This window comes from Marmota flaviventris, chromosome 2 (assembly GCF_047511675.1).
Source record: "Marmota flaviventris isolate mMarFla1 chromosome 2, mMarFla1.hap1, whole genome shotgun sequence".
NCBI classification, from domain to species: Eukaryota; Metazoa; Chordata; class Mammalia; order Rodentia; family Sciuridae; genus Marmota; species Marmota flaviventris.
This window is the reverse complement of record NC_092499.1, coordinates 65,678,230-65,706,024: the sequence shown is the minus strand read 5'-3', so window position 1 is coordinate 65,706,024 and position 27,795 is coordinate 65,678,230. Positions and strand designations below refer to the sequence as shown.

At 48.3% G+C, this 27,795-nt stretch overlaps 1 protein-coding gene across 7 annotated transcripts; it reads right to left on the bottom strand.

The window, feature by feature from the left end:
* Positions 1-7,412: 7,412 nt before the first annotated feature.
* On the bottom strand, positions 7,413-21,287 carry Tmem229b (transmembrane protein 229B). Of its 7 annotated transcripts, none has more exons than XM_071607945.1 (3): positions 16,883-16,921; positions 14,988-15,066; positions 7,413-10,922 (listed from the first exon to the last, which is right to left on the bottom strand). In XM_071607945.1, the coding sequence occupies exons 2-3, from the start codon at positions 15,027-15,029 to the stop codon at positions 10,401-10,403; spliced, it is 564 nt and encodes a 187-aa protein (XP_071464046.1). In that variant the 5' UTR covers positions 15,030-15,066; positions 16,883-16,921; the 3' UTR covers positions 7,413-10,400. The 7 variants fall into 7 exon arrangements, with proteins under 7 accessions (XP_071464046.1, XP_071464047.1, XP_027785342.1 ...); XM_071607946.1 differs by lacking the exon at positions 16,883-16,921 and adding an exon at positions 16,129-16,189; XM_027929541.3 differs by lacking the exons at positions 14,988-15,066; positions 16,883-16,921 and adding an exon at positions 21,202-21,287.
* Between the last annotated feature and the right edge of the window lie 6,508 nt (positions 21,288-27,795).

The following is a 27,795-nucleotide window of genomic DNA, read 5'->3' as shown; positions in this document are numbered from 1 at the left end:
GGGATGCCCAGATATGTCAATCAGAAAAGACAAGTTGTTTCTTAGGATGCCCAGGGCCCATGTGGACGCAGAAACAATGAGCTGTTCCTGAAAAAGGAGCCATCGGATCCTGCTGGCCAGCAGGCCTGAGACCCTGGGGGACCAGATGGAGTGAAAGTCTGTAAAACAACACCTCATGTCATCTTGTTTTCATTTCTAAAGGGATCCAAAGGAAAGGCTTGGACCTTTGGTGTTGAAGAGGACCAGACAACTTTTACAGGTCACACTGTCCCAGGAGCCACCAGTGGGAAAGGTGGGACACCCGGGGCATTAGCTGACCTTGATCACCTGCCTCTGAAGAATTCCTAGGGCCCTACTGCAGACAAGGACAACAATACTGGATCAATCCCAAGTTCATCAGGACTACATCCTGGGGTACCTAGAAAATTTGAAAGGTCTGGGCGTTTACAATTTCTAAAGAAGGATCTAGTTGGGGCACCCTTGTGTTGGAGCTTCCTCCAGCTTTCAGCAGAGTTGATGCAGGACTCAGGAACAGGTGGAGGGAACAGGCAGCTTCCCCAGAGAGGCAACCGGGGTTATAAAGGAGATGCTAGGCCAGGCACCGTGGCGCACACCTGTAATCCCAGCAGGTTAGGAGGCTGAGACAGGAGAATCGTGAGTTCAAAGCCAGCCTCAGCAACTGTGAGGCACTAAGCAACTCAGTGAGACCCTGTATACAAAATAGGGTTGGGGATGTGGCTCAGTGGTCAAGTACCCCTGAGTTCAATCCCCTACTCCAAAAAACAACAAAAAAGAAGATGCTAGCTCAAGACATGAGCAGCATCTCATGAAGGGTGGAAAAGGAGACTTTGAGGGCTGAAGATATGATTAAGCAAATAGGAGATGGTCAGACAGTTTAAAATTGGGTGTGTACAATGGAATATTACTCAGCCATAAAGAAAATTAGAATAATTTTGCAAGTTTGAGAGTAAATGAATGGAACTGGAGACTATCAAGGTAAGTAAAGTAAGCCAATCCCAATAGGAGTTCATTGGATTAAACAAAGGGAAATAAAGGGAATGGAGGAGGAATGGGAAAAGGAAAGACAGTAGAATGAATTTTACTATGTTCATATGTGAATACGCAACCCGCGAAACTCCAAAACATGTACAACCACAGAATGGGTAGTTATACTCCATGTATGTATAATATGTCAAAATACATTCTACTGTCATGTACAACTAAAAAGAACAAATAAAGATATATTTTTTAAAGTGGGGTGTGTAGCAAGGATCTGGACTGTCAACATACGGAAGGTTTTCACTGATGTACAGAGGAGAGAGGAGAGGTGATTGTAAGCAGTAGAACCAATTAACAGAAACCAAAAAGAAATTTACTGGGAAGCCATAAAGGGTACCCCACAGAGTCAAAGGAAAGGCTGAATAACAAGCTGAGAAACAACAGGAAGGCAAACACTCTGAGGCTGGCTGTTCTGGCTTGAGTCAGGAATCCATCCACGACCTGGAGAGAGAACCCACCAAGACCATGTCCAGTGAGAGAGGGGTTATTCTGCAAACCAGGAACTAAGTTGTACTATAATTAGTAAAGATGGCACTCCATTAATCAGGGTCCCTAATATATCCTGGTGGGCCTAGTTTGGGCACCAAAAGTTCCACGTCCTAGGAAGCCCCTTATTCTCAGGCAAACTGGGAAAGCCGATCACCTTCCAGCCAACAGGGAGGTAGACCAGAGTTGGTCATTGAAAAATCCCCCAAAGGCAATCCCCACAAGTCTTTTTTTTTTTTTTTTTTGTACAGGGAATTGAACTCAGGGATGCTTACCACTGAGTTACATCCCGAGTCTTTTTTATTTTTTTAATTTTGAGACTCTCTAACTTTCTTAGGGCCTTGCTAAATTGCTGAGGCTAGTCTCAAACTTGCAATCCTCCTGCCTCAGCCTCCCAAGCTGCTGGGATTATAGATGTGCACCACCGTGCCCAGCCCCCACATCCCTAGGCCTTTTTTATATTTTATTTAGAGACAGGGTCTTGCTGAGTTGCTTAGGACCTCACTAAATTGTTGAGGCTGGCTTTGAACTCGCAATCCTCCTGCCTCAGCTACTGTGCCTGGCCACACATAGATATCTAAGATTCCATGTTATGATGTTTGCTGTGCCAACGAGGCTAATGCCCCATCTGATGGCTCTGAATCTTCTCTGTTGTGACTTTTGCCCTCAGCCTGAAGGGAGGCTGGAACTCCTAAGGAATTAAACGAGACTGACTAAATTTGAACCAAATTTACTGAATGAAGTACCAGAGGGGCTCAGTGTCTTGTTAAATGTCAATCAGATAATAAGTGGCAGAGCCACACATTCCCACCGCGATGTCTTGTGCGACCATGGGCCCAAAGCAACAGAGCCAATGTCATGAACTGAAACCTCCAATACTGTGGACTAAAATAGAACATTTCTCTTTCTAAGCTGATTACGTCAGGTATTGGTCATAGCAGCAAAAAGCCAATGGCCACTGTGCGCTCACGACCCCCCTCCCCTCTGTCCTCTCCCTGCCTCAGGCCTCCACGGCTCTACAGATTCTGACTTCTGCCTGAGCTTCTCTCACCCACATCCAAGCTCCTCCTCACCCCCTTTCTCACCAACTCCAGCCATCCCAGCCTTTCATCTGTACTTCAGACTATTCAGGTTCATGGGACTAGCTGTTGGCTCTGCATGAAATATTCTTCCCCCATCTCCACACGCTGACCCTCCTCATCATCCAGGTTTCAAACTAAACATCATCAACTGAAGGCTGCTCCCTTGACAGCTGAGCTACGGTTGCTGGTGACCATCTCATGAGAGTTTCCAGGGAGACAACCCCCATCCTGAGGTTGCCTTGAAGTAACCTCGGAGCTGGGCCCAAGAAGGCTCCCCGTCAATAGGACTAACGTTTCTGCCTCTATGTGAGCTCATCAGTCTCTAGTTGGGCTAAGAGAAGGAATAATAGTGTTCCAGGAAGAGGGAACACAGGGGCTGGAGGCCCAGAGCAGTGAGCTGGAGCTGGAGGAGGAACAACAAGTCAGTCTCCCTGGATTTCAGAGGGCTGAGGAGGAGGAGGTGAGAAGTTAAGGCAAACCACAAAGGGTTTTGTAAGTCTTGCTAAGGTGGTGAGCTTGAGCCTATGGGTAATGGGAAATCTTTAAAGAGTTTGAAGAAGGTGGTGATATGGTCAGATCTGCATTGAAACAGAAAACCACAGTAGGTAAAAGATGCTTCTCGGGATGTAGAGCTCTGTCCTAACCTAAATCCCACATCCTCTCCCAGATGGTCTCACTGTGTACTTCTAGTTGTTGCTCTTAATGGAATTCCAAAGAGGGTGCAGGAAGCAGGAGCTTTGGCAGAAATCTCCTCACTCCTATCACGAGTTGACCCTCCCCACCACCTCACCAATAGATAGCCATGCCCAAATTCCCTAAACCTGTGAATTATTTTGGAAAAGTTAAGAATCTTAAAATGAGATCACTGAGATGGCCTGGATGGGCCCTAAGTCCAACGGTCGGTGCTGTGGTTTGGATCCTGAATATCCCCAAAGGCCCACAGGTTGAAAGCTTGGTCCTAGGCCTGTGGCACTGTTGGAAGCGGGTAGAACCTTTAAGAGGTAGGACCAGTGAAAGGAAGTTGGGTCATGGAGGGGCGTGCCCTTAAAGGGGATGTGGAGATCCTGGCCCCTCCTCTTCTGTTCTCTTCCTTTGCTTCCTAACTGCCAGGAGGTGAGCAGTTTCCTCCACCATGAGCTCCCACCACAGGCCCAGAAACAACAGGCCAAGAGACCATGGACTGAAATCTGCAAAACTGCTAGCCCAAATCAACTTTTCCTCTGTGTGGTGTGTGTCTGTTTCATAGTGGGGATTGAACCCAGGGTTTTGCACATGCCAGGCCAAGCAAGTGCTCTACCACTGAGCTACATCCCCAGCCCCCTCCCTTTAAATTGATTATCCCAGGTACTTATTAGAGTAACAAAAAGCTAACTAAGGCAGTAAGTGTCCTTATAAAAGACAGAAGAGGGAAAAACAGATAGAAGAGAAGAGGAAGAGGCCATGTGAGTGTGGAGGCAGAAATTGGAATGCTAAGCCATAAGCCTAGGGGCCAACCATCCCCAACAGCCACCAGAAGCTGGAAGAGGCAAAGGACCTTGGAGCCTCTTCAGGGAATGTGGCCCTGATGACACCTTGAGTCCAGACTTCTGGCTTCTGGAGGCATGAGACAATAAATTTCTCTTGTTTTAATCCACTTGATTTGTGGTCATTTGTTACCACAGCCTTGGGAAACTAAAGAAACCCCGATCTCTATCTAAGAAGCTTCATCCTCACTCAGGGCCTTTTACCACCTGGTGGATCCGTATCATTTAAACTTTGCAAATAGCATGTGAGTTGGACTGTAAAGGCATCCTGAATTTCATCAAGCACTAAGGGCATCTGACTGGTCACAAAGGTTCCCTGAAAGGTCTTCTGTTTATATTGAAACCAGAGTGATTTGCAAAACTGGGTGCAGGTGGCACATGCTGATAGTCCAGCTGCTTGAAAGGCTGAAGCAGGAGAATCCCAAGTTCAAGGCCAACTTAGGCAACATATGAGACCTCATCTCAAGCAAAGGAAAGGGTGATTTGCAAAGAAATGAGATAAATCCAAGGTTTCAAACTGATTGCCAGCAGACTTCCTCTGTAATATATAGACATAATGATTTTTTATTGGAAATGAGAGAATACATATAGACCACTCAGCACAGTGCCTAGTCACAGTACCTGTGGTCACAGTGCTAGCAGTGGAAGGAACTACAGCCACAGTTAAAACAGGACCTGGCTCCTCTCACCTTTGGCCAGTGGCTCCTCTTTCCTGTACCTGTTTTCCTGCCCACCAAGGCAGTCCACCAGTTCCATGGTTGCACCAGGATGCAGTATAGACAATGCACCTTTCTGAGACAGCCACCCAGGAGGAAAAGTCAAGGTTATGGTCATTTTCCACTGTTTGTTTTGTTTTGGGAGATACTGGGAAATGAACCCAGGAGTGCTCCACAGCTGAGCTACATCCCGAGCCCCTTTTATTTTATCTTGAGACAGCGTCTCTCTAAGTTGCTGAGGCTGGCCTCAAACTTGTGGTCCTCCTGCCTTACTTCTGAGATCACAGGTGGGAAATATTACTCCTGGCTTATTCACAGTTATTAAGCATTTGGTTTTTGCAAAGACCAGGCAGATTTCAGAATATACAGAACCTTGGCATTAGCTCTCTCCTGGGGCATTTCTGTCAGTGAAATGTCTTTAGAAGGTCCCTTGGGACTGGGTGAAGGAGGGATGGAGGAGGAAGAAAAACACTGAGAAAAGAAGGCACTCACTGAGCCTGGCTAGTTAAGAAGAGATTTGGAGTGGGACACAGTGGCACATGCCTGTAATCCCAGTGGCACACATCTGTAATCCCAGTGGCTCGGGAGGCTGAGGCAGGAGAATCTCAAGTTCAAAGCCAGCCTCAGCAAAAGTGAGATGCTAAGCAACTCAATGAGACCCTGTCTCAAAATAAAACACAACATAGGGCTGGGGATGTGGCTTAGTGGTCAAGTGCCCCTGAGTCCAATCATCCCGGGTACCAAAAAAAAAAAAAAAAAAAAAAAAGAAGCCATCTGGGTCCACACTCAGTCCAGGCCCTGCCTCTTGCCTCTTCAGAAGCTCCATAAAGTAAACTCTGTTCCATTGTGTTTGTCTTTCTATAAAATCCTACTCTAAGATTTCTTGGAAAGCTGGGAATGGAGCCACCATTTGACCCAGCTATTCCCCTTCTCGGTCTATTCCCTAAAGACCTAAATAGAGCATGCTACAGGGACACTGCTACATCGATGTTCATAGCAGCACAATTCACAATAGCTAGACTGTGGAACCAACCTAGATGCCCTTCAATGGATGAATGGATAAAAAAAATGTGGCATTTATACACAATGGAGTATTACTCTGCATTAAAAAATGACAAAATCATAGAATTTACAGGGAAATGGATGGCATTAGAGCAGATTATGCTAAGTGAAGCTAGCCAATCCCTAAAAAACAAATGCCAAATGTCTTCTTTGATATAAGGAGAGTAACTAAGAACAGAGTAGGGACGAAGAGCAGGAGAAGAAGATTAACTTTTAACAGGGATGAGAGGTGGGAGGGAAAGGGAGAGAGAAGGGAAAATGCATGGAAATGGAAGGAGACCCTCAGAGTTATACAAAAGTACATACAAGAGGAAGGGAGGGGAAGGGGAAAAATAATACAAGGGGGACAAACGAATGTCAGTAGAGGGGGCAGAGAGAGAAGAGGGGAGGGGAGGGGAGGGGAGGGGGGATAGTAGAGGATAGGAAAGGCAGCAGAATACAACAGACACTAGTATGGCAATATGTAAATCAATGGATGTGTAACTGATGTGATTCTGCAATCTGTATATGGGGTAAAAATGGGAGCTCATAACCCACTTGAATCAAATTGTGAAATATGATATATCAAGTACTATGTAATGTTTTGAACAGCCAACAATAAAAAATTAAAAAAAAAAATCATAAAAAAAAAAAAAAAACCAAAAAAAAAAATCCTACTCTAAGAAAATCACCTTACAGATTTGTGTATATTGACATGTAAGTGACTACTGGGGCTTTCTGCAATCTCATTTTATAAGAGGAAAAGCTTTCAAAGCAGTGAATACTTTAAATGGGCAAGGGACAGAGGGCCTTTTCGGTGATTTATATCACATATGGTTGTGTTCTATAGCCTGGCAAGAGGCCACATGAGTGTGCAAGATAGCAGGGGTCCAGGCCTTTGGGGTTTAGTTAGAGGGACTGAGCAGCTTCTGAACCCTCCATCCTCTTCCTGGACATAGGTCAATGGGGAAGGGCCTGGTGGGGGAGGGGCCAGAACTAAATATTGCCTCGGGGAGGATTTGCCACCGGCCACAAAGGTGCTTCTCAGGGAAAGCAGAGTTGTCAGGGAGGAGGGCACAACTGTTTCCTTTCAATGAGATGCAAAGCAGCTATGGTCTTTTAGCTCTTTGGGGATACCCTCAGCTTCCTCCTTCAGGCCCTCCAACCCATGGGACATTCCAGGTCATGGCCAGTGTATTCAAGAGAAGCTCATCTCATGGGCAAGTGCAGCAACCTGTGTATTTCTCAGTATTCCTCATCTGCCTCATGGCCTGGGACAAAAGACAGGACCAGAATCATGCTACACAAAAGGCAGGGTGCACAGGGGTGAAATCAGGTTACTAGAGAGGGCCAGAGCAGAGCCAGTGAAAAGGACCAGCAGGGAGTGTCACCTACCCCCACCCCCACATCAGCCCTCCTGATTCAGGATAGTGTGGTGTCAGGGCCAGGCCTTCAGTAACCTCTGGGAAAGGAGCTCCTCTGTAGAAGAAAGGGACAAGAGCCAGTTCTGGAACACAAACACCAGTATATTTTGTTTTTAGATATGAAAAGGAAAAGACAAAGACCAACGGAGACACAGCAGGCAATGGGCACACAAACCAGTCATGTGTCTTTCTCAGGAGCTGCCCAATGGGAAGACAGTCTCAACCACTTCAACAGCCCCTTTTTGCAGCTCTTCGGAGTCTGGGTGGCCTCAGGGGGGAAGGCATTCTCCCTGCCTTAGCCAGAGCTAAAGGACTAGGCCTGTCCCTAGCCTGCCTCCCCTGGTACGTGTTCTGCAGTGAAGAGCTTCCTAAGCACAGGCTGTCACACGAGCTGACCCACTCAGCAGCTGCCTCACCAGGAGACCCATGCAGAGCGAGGGACCAGGACAAAAGGGCTTCATGGGTACCCCCTAAATATTATTGCTATGAATAAGCATAGGCCATTGTGACTCACTGGCACTGAGGAGGGACAGCACAGGAAACCTAGCAGACATTCAAAGCAGCTCAACTGTGAGAAGCAGCACATCTGCAGTCTAACTTGAGAGATGGTGCCATAGTCTGGAATGGCCCAGGACACCAGAGGTTCCTAAAGAGCAAGCAGACTCCCCACCAGCACCCTCACTGCCTGGCAGGGCTAGGATTACCCAAACTTTAAGGCCCTGAGCACTAAAGGATTGGACACCTGAAGATACCCGCCCCCCAAAAAAGCAACAGTTCTTCTACTATTCCTGGTGAGATCTGAACTTTGCAGATTCTGTGGTCAGGCTGCGGGTTGTAGCCTTCTCTTCTTGGGGGCTCTGTGCCCTATAAGAGGACATAGGAGCAATGGGACACTTAGGCCCACAATGCAGAATGGTGCCAGGGATGCATGCTCACTCTGGGAACTCCTGCATTTGATATTTATAGGACCAGGAGAGAAAATGGGACCAGGGAATGCCCACAAGGCAACATCTAGAGTGGTGAGACCTGACAGGCCATCTAAGGGCTTACTCTAGCTGACAAGTAAGGAGGGCTTGTGCTGGGAGACCCTGAGGTCTCTGGCCACTGAATTCAGTTGTACAAGGGGAATGTAAAGGTGGTGGCTGGAGGGTCTTTAGGGTGCAGGAGAATGAGACACCATAGAATTGGGGGGACCAAGGAAATGAGTGTCCGGCAATAAGGAACCATCTGTATATGGACAGCAATACACCCCCACTGGAAGTCTGACTCCCTGTAACCCCCAAAATCCTAGAATTAGGGCCACAATAATAGGACCATCACCCACAGGATGCAGTTCTCAATTTGAGGAGCCGGCACAGGAAACAGACATGGAAACACCTTACATCCTGCCCTGGACGGGACAAACTCAGACAAAGGCTACCAGACTATCTCCCAGCCCAGAACACCCCTGCTGTCTGCACAGTCCAGGGGAACAGCCACCAAGAGGAATTTCTCTCCCCAGGTGGTAGCCACTTTTTAATGGTCTATAAGAAGGGGAAGGATAATTTCTACTTCGGTCCTAGTGGTCAAGATGAAACCATGTCCCATGGAATGGTTTGTTTTTTGATGGACCCCTCTCCTCAGAGTGTAGGCAGACAGAGTCAGAGAGGCCTGGAGTGAGGATTTCACCCGTCCACTGCCAGCAATGGACCTGTTGCAGGGGGAAAGAGAGAGAATCAAGATGACGATACCCACAAGCATGGCAGGGTTAACACTGTGAGGAGCAAGTTCAAAGGGTCAGCCTTGCTGGAGGCGGGGGCAGCCCTGAGGTTTAGCTGCAGAGCTGGGGCCACAGCAGAACCAGAACTAGTCCTGACCCATGAAAGAAGATCCAGAGAGCCTTCCACAGTCCTCTTTTCCTTCCTCATTCTCCACGGGTCTCCAACACTGGATACCTGCCCCCCAGAAAGCTAGACTACCTAGAACATAAGCCAGTGACAGCAAACAGGATAGAGCTCAGCCTCCGCCACTCCCCATTCAGCTAATTTGCCTCTAGGTTCCAATGTGGATACACAAGGCCCCTCTGGGCTCAACTGTATTCTGGGGGTCACAATTCATTTTCAGCAGGGCGCCTGCAGGGAGGGGGACACTGCTCATCAGACAATAGCCAGGGAGGCAGAACTGGTGACTGGGCCTCCCCAGTCATCAGGCCAGTGAGAGCAGTGGTTGCAGGACCCAGAGAAGGCAGGTAAAGTCTATGTCAGGGTTCTACCTCTGGCCACTGCTGTGTTGGTTAGGAAGTTGGGAATGGGGCAGGTGGCTGACATGGATAAAAGGGGTACTAGTGGTAAAGGCTTTAAAAAAAAAGAGAAAGAAAGAAAAGGGGAAACACCACCGAACACACAGGGATTGAAACCTCCCAAAGCCCAAGGTTGGTGGGAATCCAGCACCACGGGGGGCCCCCAGAAGGCCAAGGGAGCAGAGCAGGACCCTGGGGGAGGGGAGAGGAGCCAGGGAAAGGTTTCCCAGCCCTTGCAGACTAGCATGGTAGCCAAGCAGCCTCCTGGCTGCTCAGTCTCTCTTAGGCTGCAGCTCAGCAGGCCCCCAGGGAGGTATTGGTTGCAAGCAAGCACCTGAATATTGCCTAATGGAACCAGCCAAAGCCCAAATAAATCCAGGCAAGTGGGAGGAAGGTGACCGCAGCAGCAGCCCAAAGCCTCCTCAGAGCTTGCCTCCCACCTGCTGCCCCATTCTCAATGACCCTTAGCCAGGATAGATCCTGCTTCTTCCAAAAAAGCCAACCATGTAGTCCAACTGTTGCCCAGCCAGAAGCCTCCTGCTACCAGCCCCTGGACTGGGGCCAAGATCCATGTACCTTACCAATGTCCTTCTGTTGCCTAGACACCCCACCTCCTAACACCATCCCACCCTGGAGGGTATGGGGCTGTGTGTGCCCTACGAGCAAAAGGCCCAGCTCCGGGGGGGGGGGGGGCTGTGCTGAACAGAAGGGGTAACCCTGACAGCTTGGTCTCTTTGTCCTTGGGTTCCATAAGAGACCTCCCCCAAGCCCTCCCACTTGTTCCCCGACAGTCAGTCAGTCTTGACGTGGCCGTTGGCCAGGGCTGGCGGCCCCCCGGGCTCCCCAGGCTCGGCATCCTTGTCAAAGCGGAGGCGGAGGGTGTTTCGGATGATGAACTGCTCCATGATGAGGGCCCCACAGAACCAGGGCACGGCGTACTCCAGGGTGATGAGGCCCATGAAGTCAAAGTCGAACTGGGAGTAGTCCCAGGGGCAGGCGTTGAACTGGCGCAGGATGAAGCCCGTGGTGAACTCCCACAGGTAGGTCCAGAGCGTGTAGATGAGGCAGCGCAGCAGCAGCGGGCAGCGGCCCCGCAGGCGCAGGTACATGCGCTCCACGATGAGGATGGAGGTGCCGTAGATGAAGAGGGCCCACACGCTCGTGACGCCCGGGAACTTCCAGTTAAAGTTCACCACGAACTCCCAGGCGGCCGTGAACATCACCTCGCAGAAGTAGCCGTGGATGGCGTACAGGTACCAGCGGGACAGCGCCGTGAGCGGCTCCGCAGACATGGTGCCCCCTGGAGCCTGCTCCTGGGACACAGAGGAGATGCATGAAGGAGGAGGCCCCTGCTGCTGTCTTCCCACTGCCCAGCCCACGCCTCTGGGGTGATCAAGCTGGAGGGGATTTCATCACACCTGCCCCTGCCTTTCTCCCTTCCTCCTTGGTTACCTACCGTCTTCTGTCAGTTTCTTTTTCTTTCATTTTTTGGTATCAGGGATTGAACCCAAGGGAACTTAATCACTGAGCTGGGGAGCCCTCTATGTTTTTTATTATTTTGAGACAGAATCTCACTAGGTTGCCTACAGCCTCACTAAGTTGCTAAGGCTGACTTCCAAACTGGGATCTGCCTGCCTCAGACTCCTAGGCTGGGATTACAGGCGGGCCCCACCACCCTGGGAACCTGCTGTCTTCTTGACCTTACTCCATGTTCATTTCTGTATTGCCTATTCTTCTTTAGGCAGTGGGCATGAGAAATGAATGGAAAAAACAACCCAGCTCACTGGCTTCCTCTGATCAACTCTTCACAACTCCTCGGGGGTATCTACTACACTTAAACTTGATTGATTGATTGATTGACTGATTGACTGATTGTAATCAGTTGAAGTGTTGTCTGTCCTGGCCCACCACCCACTCCCACTTCTAGGCTACTAGCTCATTTCTCACCAGGTCCATCCACTGGGATCCCATGTCTTCTCTCACTTCTCAAATAGCCCCATGTCACTCACACTTCTGAAATCTAAGAAAACTATCACCTTTCTCTCTCTTCATAACACATCTATAACACTTACCATTTTAGCCACTTTTCAGTGTACAAGTCAGTGGCATTAAGCATATTCACACTATTGTATAGCCATCCCCACCATCTACCTCCAGAACCTTTTCATCATCCCAAAGAAACTCTGTCCCCATGAAACACTAACTTCCCATTCCTTCTTCCCTCAGCTCGGTCTCCATAAATTGGAGGTACCTCACCTTCTTATTTTTGTTGTAATCCTGAACTCTCCCATATCCTCCTCTGGAATCAGACAGTATTTGGTCTTTTGTGACTGGCTTATTTCATTGAGCATAATGTCTTCCATATAATGAAGCATGTGTCTCAATCTCCTTCCGTTTTAAGGCTGAATAAATTCCATCAGCTATATGGAACACATTTTGTTTGTTCACTCCTCTGTCCATAGACACTGAGGTTGCTTCCATCTTTTGACTCCTATAAATAACGCTATGAATATGGGTGTCTGGACATCTCTACAAGACCCTGCTTCCAATTCTTTTAGGTCTGTACCCAAAATTAGAATGCCTACATCATATGGTAATTCTATGGTTAATTTTTGAAGAACTTTCACACCATTCTTCACATTTTACATTGCCAGCAGCAGTGCACAAGTGTTCCAGTTTCTCAACATCCTGGCCAATGTTTGTTTTTATTTCCCCAATAATGGCCATCCTAACAAGACACCTAAAGTAATACCCATTATGGTCATATTTTGTCTTTAACTGCTACATTAAATTGAATTTTGGAGTTTGGTTTCAATGTTGAGGGGAAACCAGTGGATTGAGAGAGTGCTCCCCTTTCCTTCTCCATCTCCCTCCTTTGTTTTAAAACCCCAGCAGCCTTCAGGGACTGGCTCTCATCCCATCCTGTTTCCCTGAAGCCTGGCCTGGCCACAGGCCTCTCAGATTTCCCTTCTTCTACCAGAGAGTGTCTGGACCACTGATTTGGCCCATTACCAGATGCCACCTTTTTTACTTTTTGATGTGCATGCCCTTGTGATTTGGCCTGTGAACTCCTTGAGAGCAGTGGCTGTTTTTCAGTCCCATTTTGCGATCATTGGCACAGGTCTCTCCTGAGCAGAACTTTCTAAATGATATGTCCTATTTAGGCAGAGGGGGATATGGGAGAGTTCAGGATTACAACAAAAATGGGAAGCTCTGGTCAGGCATGGGAGTGCACACCTCTAATCCCAGCAATCCCGGAGACAGAGGCAGGAGGATCATAAGTTCAAGGTGAGCCAGGGCAATATAGTGAGACTCTGTCTCAAAATAAAGTAAAAAGGGCTGGGGATGTAGCTCAGTGGTAGAGTGCTTACCTAGCATGCTCAAGGCTCTGATACAAAAAAAAGAGTAGGAAAAACTCTGCCAGCTTCCAAAGAATTCCTGGCTTAACATGTGTCAACCCTTTTCCAAGATGGGCCAGGGAACTGAGAGGTTAACAAAATGATATCTGCAGTTTTCCCACCTGTCTGGGAATGCCAGCCTCATCTTTCAGATAACACAGGCCATGTTGCAATGATACCTGCTTCCCCTTATGCATTGCACTGTGCTCTTCCTAGCATTTTTGTGTGTGTGTGTGTATGTGTGTGTGTTTGTACTGGAGATTGAGCCCAGGAGCACTTTACCACTGAGCTACCTCCCCAACCCTTTTTATTTTTTACTTTGAGACAAGGTCTTGCTAAATTGCTTAGGTTGGTCTTGACCTTGTGATCCTCCTTGGCTCAGCCTCCCAAGTCGTTGGGTTTACAGGAGTGCACCACCGCACCTGGCTATATCATGCTCTTTCCTGGACACCTCCACCTAAATGTCTCCTTTCCTAAATCAAACTCATTCTTTTCCCCCCCATCAAACCTATTTTCCTCCTCTAACCCCATTCTGATTAATGACATCACCATGCACCCAGTTAGAAGCCAGAGGCCCTGAATCACTCTCTCTTCCCCTTTCACATCCCCCACCCCCCACCAACCCCCAACCCAAGTTTCTGAGTAAGGTTATTTGTGGGTTCAGCACTGCCATCCCAGTCCCTGGCATGGTACCCGGTACCCAGTTGCACATTCGACACAAGAATAAGGACTTTTTCTAATTGGTTAGCAATGGCCACCTAACAATCATTCCCAAACTAGCTTAAATCTCCTATCATTTACTATTGCAGCTCTGTGGGTTGGCAGATCTTGGCTGGCCTTGATCATGAGGCTGTGAGTCATCTGGGTCTCTGTTCTATGCTTGGCTGGGAGGTTTAGGGGGTGGCTGTCCTCCACCAATCTTTCGTCCTCCTGCGAGGCCAACTAGACTAGGCTGGGCATACCCTTCTAGGTAAGGACAGCAGCACAAGAGCAAGCAAGCCCAACTACACATTATCAGGACTCTGGTCAAGGAGGGGAAAAGAATAGCGGGAGAGAGGATGACTAATGGGTATAAGGGTAGAGCAGGATAGGAGGAATCATTTCTAATGTTCTGTAGCACAGAAGGGTAACTGTAGTTGACCACAAGTAATTATACATTTCAAAACAGCTATTAGAAAGGATTTTGAATGTTCTCAAAAAATGATAAATATTTGAGGTGATGGATATACCAATTACCCTGACCTGATCATTACACATTGTATACATGTACTAAAATGTCACACTGGGGCTGGAGTTGTAGCTCAGCAGTAGAGCATTTGCCTCTTGTGTGAGGCACCACGTATAAATAATCAAATAAAATAAAGGTCCATCAACAACTAAAAAAATGTCACACTGCAACCCATAAATATGTACAATTACTATGTGTCAATTCAAAACAATTTTAATATTAAAATCCTTTTTAAAATCTCAACAAAAAGATAATCCAAATTTTAAAGCCTGATTAAGACATCCCGCTATCTCATTGGTCAAGGCAGATCTTATGGCAAAGCCACTAATTCCTGCCCTTTCTACTTGTTACATCTCTTTGGAATCAGTCTCCTCTTCATTCCTCTCTTCTCATTGCTGCTAACTCTGGTTCAAGCCTTCCTCATGTCTCACCTGGATAACTCTGAAAGTCTCCCCACTTTGCCCCCTCCCAATTCAAATCACAGGACTGATGTGTATAGAAAGAGCAATCAATCTGTCTCAAATGCCACTTGAGGTTTCTCCCCACTTGAAACCTACCAACATCACCAACCCTGAGGATGGCTAGCAAAGCCCTTCACAACCCAACACTGCCTTCGAGCCTGTCCTCTGAATCTTCTACCTTGCTGCTTTTGTTCCCTGGGATGCTCTTCCCGTCTGCCATCATCCGCCATGGCCCATGAACCCACAATCCTCCCCAAGACCCCAGAGTTGTCTGCTGCCCTCTCTGCTCACCTGTCTGTGGCTACAGAAGCACCAGGCTTTGTCATGATTCATCTGAAGCCCAGCTTGAGTAGCCACTTGAGAAACATTTCTTATAATATTAAAAGAAAAGGGCAGGATTCAAAACTGAGTATTTAACATGACTGATTTTGCAAAGGTGTACATCCATGTAAATACTCCCCCCACCCAAATCCGCAAAAATCATCTCTGGATGGTAATAACATATGTGATTCTTCCTTGTATTTTTTTTTCTGTATGCTCTTAAAAAGTTTCCTAAGAAGCAAGGAAAAATAAAATGTTATCTTATAAATGCTTGCTGGGGTTGGGGATGTAGCTCAGCGATACAGGGCTTGCCTAGCATGTGCAAGCCCTGGATTTAATCCTTAGCACTGAAGGGGAAAAAAATAAAAACTTTGTTAATATTCTTTGGATCTTGTATACAAAAGATGTTCAAGAAATTTGCCAAACAAAAGGACCTCAGGATCTCTGAAGTCAGTAAAATTAATGCAGATTCTTCCCTCCTGAGTCTTTCCCAACAACAAACTACGACCCAGGCCTGAATGTGGTGTGGGGTTAAGCTCAAGGGCCTGGGTCCGAGTTCTGACTGATACTCACCACCTGAGGTATCTAAGGCAAGTTACCTGATTGTTCCACACCTCAGCTTCCTTACAGATAAAAGGAGGATAATGGAGTAACGATCACAGGCTACGGTGAAGATGAATGAGCTGCTAGATATGGAATACTTGGCAGAACATGGTGGTGCATGCCTGTACTCCCTGGGGAAGCTAAGGCAGGATTGTCCAGTTCAAGGCCAGCCTTGGCAATTTAGCAAGACACTGTCTCAAAATACAAAATAAAAAGGGCTGGGGATATAGCTCAGTGGTAGAGCTAAAAATAAAAATAAATAAACAGGGTAATCACACATACTTCTTTAATACAGCAAACACTCCAGAAAGTGTAGCTGTCCCTTCTGGCACAGAGACAGGCTTCTGGACAGGCCCTTCTGCTTTAAGAGCCATCTCCTACCTGAGGCAGGATCTCTGTGCCCCAAGCCCTCACCTGCCAAGCAGGTTAGATCTTTCCCCCTATCTAGAGCACCAAGCCAATGAATTAAGAAACCATGTGAAAACAATAATCCCACATACATCACTACCTCGGGGCGCAAAAACTCCCACGTAGAGCTTAGGACAGTCAGTGGGAGCTTCCAGCGACCTGTGGCGGTGGGGTGCTGAATTAAAAGGGAAGGGCATCAGAACCAGTTCTCTGAGGATTAGGTTTGAAGAGAAGGTAGAATAAAAGGGTGAACATTCCTGGTACATTCTCATTTTATCCTGAACCCCCACTCCCCAGGTGAGCAGAGAACAGACTCAGGCTCTAGGGAAACACAAGAAAGGCTGATAGCCCTGAGGTGGGTGGCCCAGGAACAATGATTCAGAGACCCCTGGGCCTCCTGCCCTAACTCAGTCCTGCCCACCTGATCTGCACACAAACCCTGTTCCCCCTGAAGCAGGAGGAAAGGGCAGCCCGGGATCCTGGGTAGGAAAGGGGCTCTCACTCCTGACATTCCCGGATCTCCTCTCCTACCAGCCCCCCCCACCTTCGTGCTGATTTTAAACCGCGCTCTCCTTGTCTCTGATCTCATCTTCCTGGGGTGACCAAGAATGGTTTTCCAGCTAGGAACAAACCAGAGGATCCCAGGTGACCTGGAAGAATGGGACCCCAAAACCTTGTAAGCAGAAGCAAGATGAAAGGGGTAGCCATCAAAGGGAGAGAGGAACCTGGGGTGAAAGAGGGCAAGCTCTGAACAGAAGAGAGGCTGGGAGGTGAGAACAGGGGGAGCCCAGGACTGGACTCTATTTCTGGGCAGCAGGAAGCACTTGGGTAGGTGGGAGCAGGGGGAGGCATACCTAGGCAAGGTCAGACCTTGTCCGAGGGGTTGTGTCAGGAGAACACAGCTGGTCCACACAAGACGGATGGGGGCAACTGAAAGACCTGGCTGGGGGCAGAAGATAGGAGTGAAGACAAATGAAGATGAGACAGTGTCACTGGGAGGATACAGTTCAGAGTGGTGGGAGATGATAAGATAAGGCGCAGGGCAGGGCTCAAGTTCATAGCTCCACACCCAATCCCACTCCTTATCATCACACGACCTGTGCCTAACCTTGGAGCCAAGACAAGCTCACCACCCTCTGTTGGACCCCACAGGCCCCAACTCCCTGCCCTGCCCCCCCCAGCCCCCTTTGCCCCTGGGCCCATTCCCATACCTCCTTGCTCAGCCCTGGAACCAGAGCCCTGGGAGAGCCTGCCGCGGCTAGAACCAGCAGCTCCACGAATGTTGGCCTCTTTTCCCTGGTGACAAACACAACCATCCCGAGGACTGCGACACAAAGTCAGGACAGCCCAGGAAAGAAAATTCAGGGTGGAGTAAAGAGGACAAGCATGGTCAGGACTAGAAGCATGAAAAAAGCATTTGGAGAGGAGTGGATGGTTTCACAAGTAGGGTTTTGGGAACTAACACTCGATTCCAAGAGCCCTCATGCTTGATGATGAAGGGCCTAGGAACACAGTGTTCCTGCAAAGGGCTCAAGGTGATTGGCCAGAGCAGCCAACTACCGTCCACAGGAACAGGTGATGGGGAGGGGAGAGGAGGCTTTCAGTGTCCTGCTCTGAAATGCTCTGAAAGGGTGAAAGAGGGCCTGTCCACCTGTGTGTGCATGGACAGACACTTGCTTCCAGGTGAGATGAGGGGTCTCACCTGCTGCTCTCTCAGAGCCTGCTGAGCTCATCCACAGGGTGGCTCAGGTTCAGAGAGCAGGTGAAAAGGGTAGAGACTGCCATAGGAGACTGAGATGGGCTGGAGGCAATGCCAGATGGAATGATTGCCCTTGGTTTTGCCAAAAACTCTCATCTAATTCCAGGAAACTAAGGTGCCACAGCATAATGACTCTGGGAATTTTTGTCCAGAGAAGCAATTTGCTGGAAAAATCAAGCCTCTCCTCCCACACAGCCAGGTTGGACAGAATTTCTTTCACCCTATTTGCTTCTCAAGCTTCATTCCCTGTCCCCAGGAACCTAAATCCATCCTCTGAGGAGACACATAGGCCTTGTAGGAGGCCCCTAGGGCAAAGCTTCTGAGACTCTGGATCCTGTCCCCAGGTGGACTCCACACGAGGATCAGTGGAGTCAGTGAGGAGAGGGCAGTTCTCTCCGTCTGAAGTAAGGCCTGAGATCATCCTGAGCGTTCCCTACAGTCCTCAGGGTAAGAGGAGGAAAACCCAGGCTTGCTTCAGGGCTAGAAGGAAAGCAAGCAGAAGGAAACGCTCGTGGTCACTGGTGGGCTCAGATGCCCCTGACCTCGACCATTCTTGCTGTGGGCATCCCCCCAGGATGACCCCCTGAAATCAGGGACACTGCAGGCCTAGATGGGGTCCTCTCCTCACCTCCTGTCACAATAATAACTAGATGCTCTTCTCAGCGCTTTTCACGCATTGACTCAGATAGTCCTCCAGCCTGTTTTACAGATGGGGAAAGTGAGGAAGCAAGAGGCTAATTGGCCTATACCTAATGGCTATAAAAACAACTCTGGGATTCAAAATCCACAAGGCTGGCTCCAGAGTCTTCATCCCTAATCAGCACACTGTTCTTCCTCAGAGGCCGTCTCCAGGCACTCTAAGGACACTACCATTTTCCAAGCTTCTGGATAGTTGGGATGGCATCTGGAGAATCAATAGGAAGTCAGAAGGATGCACATTGATAGATGGATAATCAGTGAAGGTCAGAACTGGTTGTCAGAGCTACTGAAGGCTCCCAGTCCCTTCCTCAGGCAAGTTCTGGCAGAACACACACAAAGATCCTTGAAGGTCAAAGCTGACCCTCACAGGACCATCCCTCAGGGCTTCAAGGCATGAACCATTCAAAGACCCCTCACCAGGCACACATTACGCAGTGTTCCTTACTGCCGACCCACCCTGATGCTACTAGCATCTCAGATGGCCCAGCTCTCCTACGGAAATGCCAGCCAAGAGCAGCGGCCCGTGTACAGGCGGCCCAGAGGAGCCATCTGCCCAGAGCAGCAGCAGCCAGTGTCAGAAAGAAACATTCCACACAGAGGATTTTTCAGAAGGCTCAAATGCTCAGCAAATCCTAGCTGGGAGGCATGGGGGAGCGAGGTGGGCAAGAAGGCTAAGGGAATGGATCCACAGCTCAGGAAGCAAAATAGCTTCCCTGCCATTCACATCATCCCGTTTTATTTTCTTCATAGAACTTTCACTATTTATTTATGGTCTTTTCCTCCCCAATTAGAATGAAAGCTCCTTGAGGCCCTGGGCTTTGTTTTCACTGCTGGGTAATCATTGCCTAGATCCTGCAATAAGACCTATGAGGGATGGATGGGGGATGGATGCATGAGCACAAACAGGCCCACACTGAAAATTTTAATTCTAGTATTTAAAAATATATTATTAGGGGGCTCAGAATGTAGCACAGTGGTGAAACACTCACCTAGCAAGCATGTGACTTAGCAAGCAAAAACCTCTCCTAAGCCCACATTTTAAAGAAGGTCACTATTAATGGTATATTCTTCAGTCACCCAAATTGAATGGTTTTAAAAGAGGCTGATCCATGCATCATAGAAAGGAAAAGCATTCCTAATGAAACCAACCAACCATCATCACGTGCCACTGCAATCGTTCCCCATGTGCGTATTCTACAAGTTACCATAATGTACTCATTCTATAACCAGACATTTTCACTTATTGTATCAACATTGTTTTCCAAGTGGTTTTGTAGCCATATGTGCTTATAATTAGAGTGGCTATGTAATATTCCACCAAGTGGAAAGAAAAACAATTTACTTAACCAAGATGTTCAGCAAAGAAACAATTATGCCCCATTTCTGCTATTACAGATGACATTCCAGAAATATCTTTTATGCCTGTTAACAAAAGAATTTAGCCATTTTCTTCTTTGAGACTACTTGCTAATGAAAGATTTCAGAGTGAACAATTCCTGAAATGGAATCACTAGACCAAAGGGTACAAAAGCCTTAAGGCTCATAGTGTAGATTGCTCAGGGAGCCTGTCTCACGGGGAGAACAGGTCTACCATCTGGGTCACTACATTTCCAGTGGCCTCCATGGCCGTCTCCCCACACCCATTTTCCCTCTTCCAGTCCAGGTTCACCCACGTTACCGCAGCTACAAATCAACACCTTCCTGAAAAGCCCATGAGTCACAAACTGATTTTCCAAGCCCAAGCTGCATGGGAAACAGATTCTGGCCCTGAGCTGTAAATTTTCAACTGGGAGAGTCAGACCTGCCTGCAGCTGAGAAATACCTGGTTATTCTTTTACCTCTCTCTGCAAACTCCTGCATGGAATCTAAGATGCTGGGCCCCCGTGAACCATCCCACAAGCTCCTAAATGCTTATCCAATCAAGACTGCCAAAGCTCCAGCTCTGCCTGCCTGCCTTACAAGGGGCTCCCTTCCTGCTGGTCCCCCAGCCCACCACTGGATCGTCTGTTCTGCACAGAGCATAACAGCCTTCAGGTCAGACAGACCTCTGGAAGGCAGCCGATGGTTATTTTTTAAAGTACCATCAAGGAAAACTGGAGATAAGTCCAGCTGAGGCTGCACAGTCAAGGACCTTCTCCTACCTTCTGTGGGGCTTGTCTGGACCTAGGAAGAGATACTGCTGAAAGCAAGAGGACTTGCCCCTGCTGACTCCCTGGGAGTCACTTTTATGACAGTGTCAGCTCCACAAATTCCCTCACCTGCCAGGGCACTGGATGTTCTATCCAAGGCCTTCTGGGTGGGTGGCGCCACTTGAATTCGCGGCGTGTAGACAGAATCCGAATTCCAGTTAAGGCACAGCTCCTACTGCAGGGAGGTAAAACCTGACGCTCAGGGTCTCCAGGAGCCAATGATAAGAAAGACTGCAGGGAGATGCCCTCTTCCAGGTGCTGGATTTCTTGCTTCACTCACTTCAACCAATCTGGGTCTGGCCCAGTTTTGGGAGGCCACGGGGCTATAAAATGACTCCAACAGTGACGTGGCCTGAAATTGCTCAACACTCCCCTACAATTCCAGAACTGTAGCCCTGTGACAGGGCTTTCCATCCCCTTGGATGGAAAGCAGGCTTAGAACTAGAACCCCCAGATCCATGCTGATGGGATGCTGGGCAGGCAGACAGGGTCGGGCAGGACCCCTGGGTACCTAAAACATACTCACTTATCACACCCTTGAGTGTGTAGCTCATAACAGGCATCAGGGTCACTGTGCAGGAGTGTCCCGGCTTAACCTTTGTTTTGTTGCCAGACTGGGCCTCGGTGCCATTCTCAGCAATGTGGGCAGGCATCAGCCCCAGGGCTCAGCTGATCCTTGGCTGGTAGGAGGGCAGCTTCCCTGTGTCCCTGGGAATAAAAGAGGAGGCCTTTATTAGCTTAATCTGCCCCAGCTCTGAGCCACCAGGCCAGCCCAAGAGTTAAATCCAAGGCTCAGGGCTCTGTACCAGGTCACCAGGAACCTAGAACCTACCATCTCACCTCTACTGCCCTGTGTGCTCAGGTCTGGTTAATCCAGCCATGAGAGCCTGGGACCTTTCCTGCGTAATTCACGTGTGGGATTAGAATTGAGGGCTTCTTGGGCCATGAGTGAATGAATGTGTGCACACTTGTAAATCTCAGAAGGGATATAATTTTAGAATCCAGCTCCATTCTCAGCTTCCAATTACACTGTCACCTTCACCCTGCAGTGGGGACATCTGTTACCAAGGGCAGTTGAGAACCTCACAGAAGGCAGACAAGGTAGGGCGTTTGTTTTAGCGTTTTAGGGATCAAATACAACAACACAGAAAAACAGGCAAACAAAACGTGTGCTAAGCCTCTTACTGTAACCCACCTCTCCAATATTTATCTCATTATTATTGTTGAGGCCCTTCCTATGAACACTGACAACTGGCTACAAGCTAGTATAAATCTTACTTTGTAAGGTTTCTTGCTGCATAAATGTTTTTATTAATATCTCCAAGTCTTGACCATCTAAGACAGACAGATGCCCAGATTCTTTGTTCTAATGTGAAGGTGCTAAGGCTTCCTGGGAAATCCCCTTGACATAGCACTGTCTGCACAGGACCTTGGCCCAGCAGGGTGGCTGCCAAGAGAAGCTGAGAACAGTATGTGGCCCTTCTCACGTGTCCCCATGTTTTGACCACCCAAGCAGGGTGGACCACAGAGGTGCCAGCCTGTACTGACACCCAGGCTCCCTTCCCCTCCCCCTGGCTCTGAGAGCAGCAAATCCTCTCCCTTTGTCCCTTAAGCTGACAACTTAGAAGGCAGCAAGGGATCTGAGAAGTGTAAGGGCAAGGGCAGGTTGGGAAACTTAAACACCCCCTGTAAGTGTGCTTTGTGGGGGCCCCCACTGGGTCTCCCCCAGGGCCACTGCACTGGAGGAAAGTGAAAGGCCGAGGCGTCACAGGTGACATGCTTTGGGCTGCTGTGCTCTGCCTTGCCTGTCCCTCCCCAGGTCCTCCAGGAACAAGAACCTCCAGCCCTCCCCCACCTGTCCAGCCCCCTCCCCTCTCCCAGCCTGCCTGATGGTGGGCAGAGGTCACCCAGGCACATACCTACCACCTCCAGGAAAGGGCCTTAATGGGGCGTGTCAGATACGCCCTCCTACCAGCAATGCCATGGCCCACCACCTGGGGTGTCCAATCACCCATGGGCAACTTCCCTTTCCCTGAGCCCTAAGCAGCCCACAGTAAACCACAAGTCAAAAGAGAAACAGAAACCAAAGACCACATCCTGCCAGCAGAGCCTGGCTGGGGCTGCAGTCAGCCCTGGAAGCTGGTTGCTGGCTGAGGTGCTGCCCTGGCAGATGAAGCCCCAAAGGTCAGAGCAGGTCCCTCCAGGAGCCAGCCTCCTGCTTCCTGGACTGAAGCCCCCCTGCTGCCAGTTCCCCAGTGGGGGTGGACAAGATGCTAGTGTAGCAGGGGTCCCTGCAAGAGCACAAGCTGTCCCAGCTCCCTCTGACACTCCCTGGCCCTCAAGAGCAGGCCGTAGGGGACAAAGCCGGAAGTTTTTGGGGCACACAAATATGTGAAGAGCCCTTCAGCAACTCACATAAGCAGAACTTAGGCTTTTTGAAGTATATCACCTCTCGTGATTCTCTCAGGACTCCTGTGGGACAGGAAGGGCAGAAATGGCCCCCCCATTCTAGGGATGAAAACACTGAGACTTGTCCTAACTCATACATTTGATTCAAACCCCAATTCCCATGCTCTAGTCACCCCTCTCCCTGTACAGTATGCCTCCAAACTGCTTCCTACCCAAGCCTCATCCTTAAGGCACCTGTCTGCATAGATCTTTTCTTTTTTAAAATTTGTTCTAATTAGTTATACATGACAGTAGAATGCATTTGAAACATCATACATAAATGGAGTATAACTTCTTGTTCTGATTGATGGTACATGATGTAAAATTACCCTGGTCATATGTGCACACAGAGTAATAATGTCCGATTCATTCTATTAACCTTCCTACCCCATCCTTCCTCCCCTTCACTCCCTTTGCCTAATCCAAAGTACTTTTATTTTTCCCTAGCCCACCCCACCTTATTGTGAATTAGCATCTGCGTATCAGAGAAAACATTCAGCCTTTGGTTCTTTGGGATGGGCTTATTTTGCTTAGCATGATATTCTCCAACTCCATCCATTACTGGCAAATACCATAACTTCATTCTTCTTTAAGGCTGAGTAATATTCCACTGTGTATATATACCACATTTTCTTTATCCATTCATCTGTTAAAGGGCACCTAGGTTGGTTCCATAGTTCAGCTATTGTGAACTGAGCTGCTATACACATGGATGTGGGTGAATTACTATAATATGCTGATTTTAAGTCCTTTGGGTTAAAACCAAGAAATGGGATAGCTGGGTTAAATGAGGGTTCCATACCAAGTGTTGTTAGGAATCTCCATCTGCTTTCCATAGTGGTTGCACCAATTTGCAGTCTCATCATTAATGTATGAGTGTGCCTTTTCCTCATATCCTCACCAACATTTATTGTTGCTTGTATTCTTGATAACTTATATTCTCACTGGAGTGAAATGAAATCTTGGTGTAGATTTGAATTTCTTCTTCTGTGAAGTGTCTGTTCAGTTCCTTTGCCCACTTTTTGATTGTATTATTTGGATTTTTTTTTGTGTGTGTGTGTGTTAAATTTTGAGTTCTTTATATATCCCAGAGATTAGTATTCTATCTGAGGTGCTTGTGGTAAAGATTTTCTCCCATTCTGTAGGCTCTCTCTTCAAATTGTTGATTGTTTCCTTTGCTGAGAAGAAGCTTTTTGGTTTGATTCCATCCCATTTATTGATTCTTGATTTTTATTTCTTGCACTTTAGGAGTCTTCTTAAGGAAGTCAGTTCCTAAACCAACATGTTGAAGATTTGAGCCTACTTTTTCTTCTATTAGGCACAGTGTCTCTGTTCTAGTTCCTAAGTCTTTGATCCACTTTGAGTTGAGTTTTGTGCAAGGTGAGAGATAGGGGTTTAATTTCATTTTGCTAGATATGGATTTCCAGGCTTCCCAGCACCATTTCTGAAGAGGCCATATTTTGTCTAATGTAATATAGTGCACAGGCCTTTCATTCAATGTGATCACTCAGTCCATCCTGAGAGTCTTTTTTTTTTTTTTTTTTTTTTTGGTACCAGGGATTGAACTCAGGGGCACCCAACCACTGAGCCACATCCCCAGCTCTATTTTGTATTTTATTGAGAGACAGGGTCTGACTGAGTTGTTTAGCACCTCACTTTTGCTGAGGCTGGCTTTGAACTTGAGATCCTCCTGCCTCAGCCTCCCGAGCCGCTGGCATTACAGATGTGCACCACTACGCCCAGTCTGACAGTCTCTTACTTTACATTCAGCTGACTTTTTCTATCCAGCTTCTCCATCAAATGCCTGAGGTGCTCCTGAGAACTTGAAGCAGCAGGAACCACATGTGGTGTCAAGCCCTGTCATCTTCTGCCTCTTCAGCAGCCCACCCACTCCTGCTCCTTCCAGACCCTGTTTGCACCTCACTCTCCTGTGAAGCCGTCCCACAACCTGGGGCTCATCCCATCACCGGATGCTCCCCCTGGACTTTGACCATGCTTCCTTTGGCATGTGTTCCATCTGAAAATTATTTCGTATGTGACTGTATGCCTTACCAGATGACGGATTCCTAGAGACTACGGAACTTCTGCTGGATAGATAGACAAGATGGAGGAGGGTCCAGCTAGATTGTTGGGTGATGGAGTCATCCAGTGTTATTAACCAAGCCTAGCAAGGTCTGGTGTTTATCTCTGATTCCTAGGGTGCTATCATAGAAAGGTTCACTCCCGCTGTGCACCATAAGATTGGGTCTACAAAGCAGGCATCCTGAGAGACACTGCAGGCTCCTACATGGGCAGGGGGCCAGGCCAGAGAATAACAATGCCTACTCTGTTATTGCTACAACTTTCAAAAGGCACAGCCAGTTTTCACGCATGAGGATTCATTTCCCAAAGAGGTTTAACCAGCAGCTGCTGGCAGGAAATTCCCTCTGCATCGTTTTCTCTCCTCTGTAACTATTTAGGGTAAGCTGGGCTTGCAGGATTGAGTCTCTGCTTCTTTGACCGGAACCCAAATCCTTTGGCCCCTCCTACCTCCATGGCCTGGAACCTAAGACTACAGCAGGAAAGTGTGTAGCAAATGCCATCCTCTTTTCTTTCCCACCCTCCTCTTCCTTAACACCCCCCACCCCCACCGCCAAATCTCCCAGTAAAGGGAAAAATAAAGTATACTCACACTTGACACAGAATACCTGTGACTGGATGTCTGCCCTGTCCCCTCCCCCACCACCACACAGTTCTCCAGGGGACAGCAGTACTTATCCTACCATTCATTTTAACTCTGACACTATCTAACCCAAGATAATACTAGGCCCCACTTTTGAGGGCTCGGTCCCACAAGACTGCCCCCATTTCAGATGCCAACCAAACTTAGTTTGTCATTTATACTTTTCTTTTTTGGTAGTAGGGATGGAATCCAAGAGGGCTTTACCACTGAGCCACATCCCCAGCCCTTTTTATTTTTTTATCTTGATACAGGGTCTTGCTAAGTTCTTGAGGTTTGGCCTCGAACTTGTGATCTTCCTGCCTCAGCCCCCCAAGTGGTGTGAGCCACCACGCCCGACTTGTCATAAATACAACTGGCTACAAACTAGGGTTCCCATGACTCCTGCTTGGGTCCGATTAATTTGCCAGCATGGCTCACAGAACTCATGGAAACACATACCTTAAGCAGGACAGTCAGGTGAAGAAGCAAGGTACAGTTCACCCCGCTAGTAACTTCCGTGTTCAGCAACCGAGGAGCTCGTTAAACTTTGTTCAAGAGTTTTTATAGAGCTTCATCTCCAGCCCTCCCGATCCCCCCACCTTTCCTGGAAGTTGGTGGATGGGACTAAAAGTTCCAATCCTTTAATCTTCTGATCTTTTGGTTTTTGGTGATTGGCTCTCAAATCCAGAGGCCAGTTAGGAGACCCCACCCCAAGTATCTTATCAGCATAAGCTCCAGTGGCACTTTGCCCTTGAGCTACCTTTCTAGCCTTTTGTTGTTGTCCTTGGTGGTGGTGCTTTGTTTGTTTGTTTGTTTGTTTGTTTTTGAGACAGGGTCTCACTAAGTTGCTGAGACTGGTCCTCAATCTGCTATCCTCCTGCACCACCAGGTGTTGTTAAAGGGGCTCCTATAAATAACAAAAGACTTTCCTATCACTCAGGAGATTCCAAAGGTTTTAGGGTTCTGTAGGGATCAGAAAAATAATGAATATATTTCATATTATATACACTTCCCTGTACCCAGGTGCCCACAAAATAAAATGAGCCCCAAAGACCCTTTAGGGAGTCTCCCAGTTTTTCCCACAGGACCCAAAGCAATTGCTTTTACTTATCCTATGGCAAGACCAACCCTAAGCACTAGTGGATTTGGCAACTTCCCAAACCAAGGAGTGACCACGAGTAGCTTCCCCCCAGGGGAAGGCCTTGTCCATCCAGATCTCCCTGGGAAGCAAGGAGGGAGCACAGGAAAGTGGGTGGGGATGGCAGCAGCTCCCCCAGCTGCACTTGACCTTGTCTTCCACACAGCAGCCTCCCTCCGGGCGTGGGCCTGATTTCCCTGGCTGCCTGACATCTTGCCCTATCTTCTGTTTCACTCAGAGGCCACCTTGTCCTGCCACCCTCTTCTCCTGCCTTTTCCTTCCCATCCAGCTCCTGTACCCTACATGTCCCTTCCCATATCCCTCTGAGTACAACTGATGGATCTGATTGCTCAATACCTGCCCCGGGGAGGGTGGTCCCTGGACCTCCGCCTCTTTCCCTTCCCAGCCATCCCACTCCCTGGCACTGGGTAGCTGCTGCATGTTGCCTGAAAAGGCTGGACAGCTGCTGGGCTCTCTAATTAGCTGCCTGGCCACTGTCCCAGAGTGAGGCATGTGTTACTGTAAGGAACTGCCTCACCTCCCCTTCATCAATAATCCTCTCTGCAGATCCCATCAGACAGCAACCAGGAGCCCTGGAATCCTCATCACATGAGACCACAAGCCTCCTGTCAGCCAGAAGATGGTGGCCTCACCCCAAAGTGACCAGGGATTTATCTAAGTTTCCCCCATGACTGCCCACATTCTTAGGTAATGTACCCCAGGTAACCCACCACACTGTGCCTTCAGCTGCAACATGAAGGTGTACTTCTGCCTGCCTTTGGTTGACTTCAGTGCAGGCAGAAAGAAGTCCAGAGGGTCTTGTGGAGGACAAG